Source organism: Zeus faber (assembly GCF_960531495.2).
Source record: "Zeus faber genome assembly, chromosome: 7".
Classification (NCBI taxonomy): domain Eukaryota; kingdom Metazoa; phylum Chordata; class Actinopteri; order Zeiformes; family Zeidae; genus Zeus; species Zeus faber.
The window spans coordinates 10355854-10366628 of NC_137203.1; the positions used below are offsets into that span (position 1 = coordinate 10355854).

General features: G+C 45.9%; 1 protein-coding gene across 1 annotated transcript; it reads right to left on the reverse strand.

The window, feature by feature from the left end:
• LOC307233312 (uncharacterized protein) lies at positions 1–1537 on the reverse strand. The gene is made up of 3 exons (XM_080004630.1): positions 1446–1537; positions 538–645; positions 1–216 (listed from the first exon to the last, which is right to left on the reverse strand). Exons 1-3 carry the CDS (start codon positions 1492–1494, stop codon positions 59–61), a joined length of 315 nt encoding a protein of 104 aa, XP_079860756.1. The 5' UTR covers positions 1495–1537; the 3' UTR covers positions 1–58.
• Positions 1538–10775: the final 9238 nt, after the last annotated feature.

Sequence of the window (10775 nt, forward strand, 5' to 3'; positions counted from 1 at the left end):
TATTTTATTTTCATTGGTGACAGTATGTCATGAACAGAATCTTGTGTTTGGAAATGTTTCACAGGACGTGTGTGATTAAGAGCCAACAGGATACCAGCAGCAGGATGGAGCTGGGGCCCCCATCCACGGCAGAGTTGCACAGGTCTCCCTTGCAGCACTTCAGGTTGCCCCCACATGCCATGCTGATCCCGCAGCCCTTGGTCACGATGTTGTAGCCTGCAACATATCATGGGGTGAGAGAGGACTCGGCCCGAATTTTTTTTTAATATTTTATCATTGTTTATTTTTTAGAACAAAATACATTTAAGTATTTAATTTTGTAATATTTTTTAATAAACAAATGCATTCATTTTATAATTAATAATACTATTATGATATATATTTTTTAAAATACTGAATACATTCATACAAGTATTTTATTTTGTAATATTCTAATAAGAAATCTTTATAATACATTTTGGAACATTTCATCTGATGTGTTTTTAAGAATACAAAATACATTTCGATTCAGGCAGTTGCCCGGGTTGAGCCACTCACCTTCTACTCTGAGAGAGAAGCAGCGGTCAAACATGACCGCACAGGACTTGGTGTCGATGCAGGATCTGGATTCGGTGGCTGTGCATGTGTAGCATCTTAATCCCCAAACTGCAGAGAAGCACAGCACATGGACACACCCTGCATGGGGTCCTGCTATATGTGGACTATGCAGTTGGGTTAGGGTTTGTCATTCAAAAATGAATGATTGAAAAATTAATTAATAAACATACAGTGCAAAACAGCAGAATTTGTTGATATTGTATGAGTGACATACTGAGGTGGTCTATCATTCTCAGGTGGATTTGGTCTGTGGAAACGGGAAGTTTCGTTTTGATTCAAATCTGAATTCAGCATTCCTATGTGCAGATGGTAGTTATAATAATTCATCATCTTGCCTAATTACATTATGAAGGTTTATTTATTAATGTAGTCATTCTTGACTGACAGAATGTGAAATTCTGTTCATCGGATCGTTTTTATTTTTAAATCAGTCACGTCACACTCTTACCGTAATGACTAGAATATACAGCAACCGCAAAACAAGGTGGGGACTAGTTTGACCGTGTTTTTCCAAGTGGAGGCTGGTTTGACCACAGTGGGAGCCCCAGTGTTTCCCATTTATCATTCTGTCGGTTAAAAATGCTGGGTTCAATTTGAGATGTTTGAATTTTAGAGGGAAAAAATAGGCGCGCGCACACACACAATTGAGCCTCTTTTCCTCTTACAGTGCACCACATTGATGCATTTAAATGTGGGTTTGGAATCCCCCAACCATAGTTTTACAAAATAGGGACCCATAAAGCTAGAAACGGCCTTGCACATACATTTACCTGTTATTAAAATATTAATAATTATAATATATACAATATATCATAAATAACAACTAAGTTAATTCCATTAAAACTTACCAGTTGATAGAGTTGCGCAAAGAAGTGCCAAGGCCCCACAAAGGTGCATCGTTGCAGGGAAGAGAGCCAGAGGCAAGTGAAGTGTATGGAGAAATAAGTGTTCTGCCTGTTTACTCAGGGGAAAGTTTCATTCTCACTTCCTGTCAAGCCCACAGCCTCCCAGTGGCACTAGAGGCCACTCTCTCCCTATCTGCTGCTCTTCCCTCTGGCTACTTCCACACACACACCTGAGACTCATCATCGTCAACCGGCATATTTATTCTCCGGCTCCCCAGTCACTCGTCGCCAGATCGTCAGCTAACTTACCTGGCTTTGTATCGCCCTTGCCTAGTCCTGAGATCCAAGTCTGTGTATCCAAGTATCTCGACCTTGTCCTAACCTGCCTGCCTCCTCTCGTCTTCTCATTCAAGCCTGTCTGTCCGGCTTCATCCAGCCCAGTTCTCCATCTCTTCCTCCGGAACCTGGATCCCTCCTTCCCAGTTGTCATTGTTCCTGTCCTGCTCCACCAGGTCCGATAGTCCCGCTAGATCGGACCCGTTCCAACCTGACCGGACCCCTCCTATCTCCCCTCCACTGTCTCCAAATAAACCTTTCGTTTACCCCTGCCTACAGTCTGTCGTGTATTTGGGTCCCTCCTAACCGTGCTCGTAATAGTATGATCTGGCCAAAAAAGGACTTGGACTCAGCCGACACAGAGGTTCTCCGCCAAGCAGTTCAGTGCCAGGGTTGTCCTCCCAACCGTGGCTACCAGCTCCCCCCTCGTTCCCCACGAGCCCGACGTTCCGTCTGCGACGCCTTACGATGGCGACTTCGGCACCCGCCGTGCATTCCTGGTCCAGTGCACGATGGTGTTCGGACAACAGCCATCGTCCTCCTCCCATCGACAGCGCCTGCATCGCCTACCTCATTGCCTTCCTGAGAGGGGCGGCTCTCACCTGGGTTTCTGCGGTGTGGGACGGCAAGGTCCCGAGAGCTCCTACGAGCTCTTCAGCCACAAAATGAGGAGAATCTTTGACCACCCGGTTTTCGGCAAGGAAACTGCAAAGAGACTCCTTTCCCTCCGCCAGGGTTGCCGCAGCATCGCCGCATTCGAGTTCCGGACTGTAGCCACGGAGAGCGGCTGGAACGACGGAGCCCTTCAGGACATCTTCCAGCACGCCCTGAATGATGACTTGCGGGACGAGTTGCCGCGGCGGGATACACACACCCCTGGACCAACTGGTGGACTTCATGATACAGCTGGCACGAGAGCCGGTGAACCAGGAGGTGGAGGCAATGCTCCGCGGCCTCACAGCCACCAATTCCTCCTCCTGGAGCGACCATCTCCCATGGGCCGATTATGCCCACAACACCCAGGTCAACCGGTCCACCGGCCTGTCCCTGTTTCACTGTTCCCTGGGCTACCAACTCCCTCTGTTCCCCTCCCAGGAGGTGGAGATCACGGTGCCCTCGGTCCAGGCCCACATTCACCACTGTCAGAACGAGGAACAAGGTTCGTTCTGCCCTGCTCCAGGCATCCACCCGGTCCCAGCAGCAAGCGAATCGGCTCCGGGTTTTCGCACCTGCGTATGCCCCCGGCCAGAAAGTGTGGCTTTCCACAAAGGACTTGCCCCTTAAGGTGGACTCCTGGAAACTCCTCCCCGGTATGTTGGCCCCTTTGTCATAGTCTGTCATCAACCCCTGTGTCATACATCTGTCTCCCTCCCGCCGTGTCTACCCCACCTTTCACATGTCCCTGCTTAAGCCTGTGGTCTCCAGTCCCCTCACCCCCAGATGACCACCCCACCTACACGGTCTGGCGCCTGCTGGACGTGCGCCTCCGAGGGAGGGGCCTGCAATACCTCGTGACCTGGGAGAGGTACAGTCCAGAGGAACGTTCATGGGTCCTCCAGAAACACATCCTGGACTCCTCCTCATCCGGGATTTTAACAGGACTCGCCCCCCCGTCTCAAGGTGTCCGCCAGGTGGCGTCCGTAGGGGGATACTGTGAAGCCCACGGCCTCCCAGCGCCACTAGAGGCCGCTCTCTTTCATCTGGCTAATTCCACACACACCTGAGACTCATCAACTGCCGTACTTATTCTCCGGCTTCGCCAGTCACCTGAGTTCGTATCGCTCCTGCCTAGTCCTAAGAACCAAGTCTGTGTATCCAAGTGTCTCAACCTTGTCCTGACCTGCCTACATGTCTCCTCTCCTCGTCCAAGTCTGTCTGTCCTGCTTCATCCAGCCCGGTTCTCTGCCTCTTGTCCCGGAACCTGGATCCCTCCTTCTGAGTCGTCACCGTTCCTGTCCTGCTCCACCGGGTCCCGCCGGCTCGGACCGATTCCAACCCAACCCGACCCCTCCTGTCATCTTCACTGTCTCCAAATAAGCTTTGTTTGTTTATCACTGTCTGTCTACCGTCTGTGTCGTGCGTTTGGGTCCCTCCTAGCCCTGATCGTAACACATTTTAATTTTCTTGGAAAGTGCCTTTGACAAGGGGCTCAATCAACAGCCCCTACAAACCACTGAGGTAAAGTTAGAAATATACTGGTTATTTGGACTTTACAAGGAAATATCTTAGGCTGGGAAGGTCACAGCTGGAAAGTAACATGTTTTAAACCAGCTGATGATAACAAGAAGTTTGATGCCTGCCATAAGCCAGCGAGTTCAGTTTACCAAAAATTTATTTGCAGTCATTTCAATATACAGCAATAGGCTGCTACTAAGGGACTGTCCAAAAAGTGCAGACCAAGAAAATAAATCCAGTAGAAGAATATCCTTAATACAAAACATATCAAGTAATATGGCTACTGCTTGAAATAATATGCACATTTCAATCATGACTATTATTTCAGACCCTCTTTTTAACCTTATATAACAGTTTAAAAATAGCAAGAAACAAGACAATAACACAATCCTGAAAGTAGGTATTTAGTTAAATGCATTTAAAAAAAGACAAAACAGCAGGAACTATATCTAAAATAAACAGCACCTAGAAACATGCAGACACTTGCATATTCTGAATACTCCCTTCTTCCATACAAGCAACTCATTATTCCAGTTTTTGATGTTTTTTGGCAACCACAGCATGCAGACACTTGCACAAGACTAAATTGTCACCTGTCATAAGTTACAAATTTTCCCAGTTTTTTATGTATTTATAATAAATGTAGTAATGAAATAGCAATGGTACATAATATTATTGGTAGTCATGCAACCAACTGCATTCTGCTTGGAATGTTTCCCTTTATCATACACGTCACCCTTTTCAAGTCTTTCAATTAACTTATAAACACAATTTTTAAATCAAGCACCATGCCAAATGTTGGTCTATGAGCCAGAGTAGCTTATTTTTCATGTATTTCAAGGTCATTCCATTAATCTGGAGTATGTTGCATGAGGTGTCAGTGCACCTGGCCTACGCGAAACATCACCTAGCGACAACATTGGGGCGAAGTCAAAACCAAGGAGGCCCAGAGGTATGCTGTATCAGACATCTGCCGCCACCATCACCACTGCGGCAGCACCCGTACCTCCAACATACCACCAACAATGGGTCCCAGATCTGGCACCAGCAGTCAACCTGACCATTCCAATTTTTATTCTTTTTCATTATTACTGATTGTAAATACTTTGTATTCCTTGTTAAATAACTTTTTATTTTCATTTGCAAGTGTCTGCATATGTCTATGTGCTATGGACTTTTTATTCGGCATTAACGTCGTTATTACTAGTTAGTCAAATCATCTAACAGTGAAAGGGAGTGACTGTGTATGACAGATGGGAGTATGCAAGTGTCTGCATGTTTCCACGGGCTATGGTCGCGTTTCTTCCTTATATTTATGGTAATATTTTACATAAGGCTTTTCTGGTCCTTTGATCTAAAACAATCTGCAAGACTTAAAAAGAATCGACTGTTTATGAATGAGGGAAATAATCGAAGCAGCATGCAGGTGGTTGCATGAATATCTATGGTATTGCTGTTTACCTCATCTTTTATTTCTTAAATTTTGTCAAGTCAAGTCAAGTCACACTTTATTTAAGGTGAAGTTCATGTTCAAGAGATTTATGTATTTGTCACATACATATACATATGGTCATACATATATGCAGTGAAATGTCATGACACCCGGTGATTACGCACAATAAGCTCTATAAGCTCTAAAAATACTAAAAATACTAAAATGTGCATAATTGACACCCACCGTAAAGCGCATTTCATACCAGGGCAACACAATGTGCTTTACAAAGACCGTTTGTCTGGTTCCCGAAAGCAGACTCTGCTTTCAGGAGGTTAAAGGGGCTGTTTACCTATGCTCCTGTCCTTACCCAGCCTGACTCTTCTCTTCATCGTAGAAGTCAATATGTCTGACACCGGAGTAGGAGCAGTCCTGTCTCAGGGTTCTTGTCCAGACCAGAAACTTCATCCCTGTGCCTTCTTCTCCCGTCATCTGTCCCAGCTGAGAAGAATTACAATGCTGGAAACAGGGAATTGTTGGCAGTGAAATTGGCCCTGAAAGAGTGGAGACATTGGCTGGAAGGGACGGAATATCTGTTTGTGGTTTGGACTGACCATAAGAATCTCGCTTACATCCAATCTGCCAAACGTCCAAAGCCTAGGCAGGCCTGTTGGGCGCTGTTCTTCAGTACATTGAATTTCACACTAACTTACCGTCCTGGTTTCAGAAAGTTTAAACCCAACGCTCTCTCTCGGCAGTTTCTCTGAAGAGGAGCGTTTTAGTCCTGATGCCATCCTCCCTCTTCCTTGTGTTGTGGCAGCAGTCACCTGGGAAATTTAAGCAGTGGTAGGTTAGGCCCAACAACATCAACCTGATCCAGGTAATGGCCCGGCTAACTGCCTCTTTGTCCCTGATTCCATCTCTTCACAGGTCCTACAGCGTGTCCACACATGCTGGTTTTCCAGCCATCCTGGAGCAAACGGAACCTTGTCCCAGCTCAAAAGGCACTTTTGGTGGCCCACTAGCGAAGCCGACACCCAAGAGCTTGTGGCTGCTTGTTCCGTCTGTGCTCGTGGCAAGTCCTCTCACTGCCCACCCACTGGTCTGCTACGCCCCTTACCTGTGCCCAGTCGTCCATGGCCCCACATTGGACTTTGTCACTGGTTTGCCGCCATCTCAAGGTAGCGCCACCATACTCACCACTGTTGACCGTTTCTCCAAAGCTGTCCATTTCACCACCCTACCTAAACTTCCATCTGCTCATTGAGACTGAAACCTTCTGACTGAACCATGTTCTGCGCCTTCATGGTATACGGGTTGCCTTGGGGGCCGCTGTCAGTCTCTCCTCCGGTTTTCAACCCCCAGACCAATGGACAGGCGGAAAGGGCCAACCAGGACATGGAGGCAGCCCTACGTTGTGTCACCACCTCCAACCCCTTCTCTTGGAGTGCCCCCCAGGTTTGGGTCAAGTACGCCCTCAACTCCTCTGCCAGCGCAGCTACAGTTCTGTCTCCCTTCGAAGCATCTCTTGCTTATCAGCCTCCTTTGTTACCCTTCCGGTAGAAAGAATTAGCCGTTCCATCATTCCAAGACCATCTTCGCCGCTGTCTGAAAGTGTGGAAGGAGACACAGGCAGCCCTTCTCTGTTTTGTGGAGAACAATAAGAGACGGGCAGATCGCCTCTGAGTACCAGCCGCCAACTACACTACAGGTCAGACAGTTTGGCTCTTTTCCAAAAATATTCCCCTGGAAAAGGAGTCCAGGAACCTGGCACCACGTTATCTCGGGCCCGTGTCAGCGAAAGGAACCTGACTCCTCCAGTTGTCTATACTATACAAGTAAATACTAGGCCTCTTGTGTGTATCTGGGGTGTGGTGAACCTGTTCCCCAGGGCCAAAAGGGATATTTGGATTCACAAAACTGGGACGGACAGGCTAGAATGAATTTCCATGACATTTGTCTGAAATTCTTCTCAAGGTAGCTCTATCCCTTGGTCACAATATCTTTAGTAGAACTACAAAAAAAAAAAATCTTGTTGCTCACAATGTGTCCATAATAACTATATCACTGCACAGAGGAGATATTCTTAACCTTAATCCCTAAACTCGTCCGGTTTTACTGCTGCTGTGACGCCTGAATTTTCCTACAGGGATAAATGACGTCTTATCTTATCTTAATAAGGATACGATGAGTCACATCTGTTGTCCAGTAGAAAAAACTATAGTATTTTATTATAAAAGAGCAGAAAAGACGAGTCACATGATGTGTATATTTGACATGATGAATACGGAAACAGCAGGAACAGAAAAACACGAAATAATCCAAACACCCATCGAGACACGCAAAAGGAGCAGGAGGGAAATCCCCAGGCTGCGCTCTTGTGTTTCCTCAGCCTGCGCTTCTTCGGGATGCTCAGCACGCTCTTCCTCACCTGGGGGTGGGCACAGACGGGAGACCTGCGGCCGCTCACGTACAGCCTGGGGGAGCACAGGGGAAGGAGTTTATGGTCAAGCACGGCGACAACGATGCCTGCGGAGAAAATGAGAGAGTTGAAGAGAATGGGCGCTCCAACTGAAGCGGTGTTGTGCAAGCTAGAGAGCTCCTGTTCGGGGTCAGACTGATGGTTATACAGTAACTGACCAAGTCGTGATCTGTTGCTGCACTAACACAATGAGTTGTTGATGTTGACAAGTTATAAGTTGTTATTTTGACATAATGCGCTAACAAACATGACTTCTTGTCATTTTGCACTAATATATACAGAAGTTACCAACGACGCTACTTTATTCTGATTCCTTGCAGCATCTTGCACTTGTATCTGCTCGAATTATCAGCAGCTCAGGCACTTAAATCCCAGGGTAAACACTACAAGTTGTGCAACTCCCTCTTTAACGAATCGGTGAGTGTGGATATAATGCTCTGTGAGTGGACGTGGAGGCACTTCAGGCCCCTCAGCACGTCTCAGCACCCAGGGGTCCACGGAGCGGGAGGAACAATGGCACCCACAGGAAAGAAGGTACACAAGGAGAGGAGCTACTGCGTCTGTTCAACATATTTCCAATGGCGGTGTTAATTTTGAGCTGTATTACATAATTGCATTCGCAGCTCAAAATTAAAGCTATATTTTTCTTTTTAAATCTGTAATCCTTAAATCCATGGAATGCCATTTGAGTAAATATTAAATAAATACATAAATGTATAAGAAAATTAAATAAATGTATTAAGCAAATGTATAAGTCAAATTTAATTGGTAAATATAGTTCAATAAATATTTTTATTTTAAAAAGGATGTTTTTCAAAAGGCTATTTTTATTCATTTCAGGGGACTTTATTTCATAACATTTATTTATTTCATGGTACTACATGGCACTCCAATCCTTATATGAATGGGGCGTGGTTATCTCACAGATTCAGCCTCAGTAGAGAGATGGGGATGAACACTGTGCTGCCGTTGGGGCTCTCCTAGGCAACAGTGATGATTGTTCAGAGCTGGTCCTCAGCTCCAGATATCTCCTCGTTTGGAGCCAGGGGTCGATAGGGAGCGAGCCGCACCCTGTACACAAGTTGTTCTGAAACCTTTTTTCATAGTGTACCCCCTTCACTGGCATTGTGTGTGTGCGTGTGTGTGTGTGTGTGTGTGTGTGTGTGTATATGTGTGGTGTACAGAGTACAGCTGGTCAAGCTGAACCAGGTGGTGGCCCCCCACCGTGACTGACTAGCTCCCTACCTGCCCCTGGCTCCAACTGAAGAGGTATCTGCTCAGGACTAGCTCTGAGCAACCACTAATCACTGTTCCTATCACTATCGCTGTTGCAACGCCGCCCCCCGCTGGCTCTAAATCTGTGAGATAACCATGCCCCATTTATTTGCATTTAATGATTGAAAATGTGGCATTATGAAATAAAAGTTATGAAGTCCCCATATATAAATGTACTGTAGAATTATGAAATAAAAGTCCCCTGAAATTAATAAAAAGTATTTTGGAAAACGTCATGCCAGTCTAACTACAGTACGTGTTAAAAAAACAACAACTTTTTTTTTGTTTTTTGAGCTGAGAATACCACTGCATGCATTTGAGCCATTGTGACATGCCTCTAAACCCGGGCTGTTCCAAAATGGCCTGTTTCAGTGTGTGTAGCTTTAATTGTGAATGAGCAGCCAAGCCCCTAGATCAGAGCCAGTGGGGTTTGAGCCCAAGTTCCAGGTTCTGTGAGCCAATGGGGTTTGAGCTTTACTCCGGGCTGCGTTTAATTTATTCTGTAAATCTTCACAGATTTCATCTTATCAGTACACTGAAATCTGTTTCGGAACTAATGAAGAAATAATTAATCCAGCTGCTTAATTTTCACTCATATTAGATCCCTAATTTAAAAGTTAGTCATGTTTTTTTGTAGCCAAGCTCAAGCCTTGTGGGACATGGAAGCCGCACAGCGACGCACTGGTACTCTCGCACATGGGGAATTTGTTTCATCTAAACGTCTGAAAATAAATAAATACATCTACAAAAAAACCACACTGTTTTTATTGGTTGTTTGGATAAACGCACAGCGGTCGGCTGGAGCAGATGACCATATAAAGAAATCTGTGACGAGCTGACGTCAGCTCATGCAGAGACTATAAGAAACCTTTAAAAACCGAGCTGTCGGAAGCCTGATCATTTTGCTCACAGCGATCACTTAATCATTACTTTACCTCATTATTTGACACTAACCCTTTGGCCATTTTTAACATGAACATCCGTGTGTGTGACAGAAAATAAGAATTATAATAGGTCCCCTTTAATATTTACCTCATGCGCTGCATTTCCCAAATTATTGTGTGTGGTATTGTGTAAGCTCCTAAATATCTCTGTGCAGTATATCATTTAACTGGCCATGGCTCCATTACAGGGCATCTTGGAGCGTCTTGACGCCGGAGAGGTGGTGATAGGTGACGGAGGCTTTGTGTTCGCTCTGGAGAAGAGGGGATATGTGAAGGCAGGGCCCTGGACCCTGGAGGCCGCCGCAGAGCATCCCGACGCAGGTGAGGCCGGTGTGATGGTCTTGTCTGGAACTGTACATGGTGTGGGTGATTACAGGTAAAAATGCATGGAGAAAAAAAAAGAAAATACACTCAAGAACCCCTTGGCCCTCTGTTTGTCAGTGCGCCAGCTGCACAGGGAGTTCCTGAGGGCCGGTGCCAATGTCATGCAAACCTTCACCTTCTACGCCAGTGACGACAAACTGGAAAACAGGTGCAACCAGCTCGGCTTCACAGTAAGTTAGACTTGCAGTTTACACATGCATGACAGCTGACACAAACGGGGTCAGCGGTTGAGGGTTTCTGGCTCCAAGTCTTGCCTATTGTCACCTGCTTCAAATAGTCCCTCTTCAACCAAAGATGAAAGATTT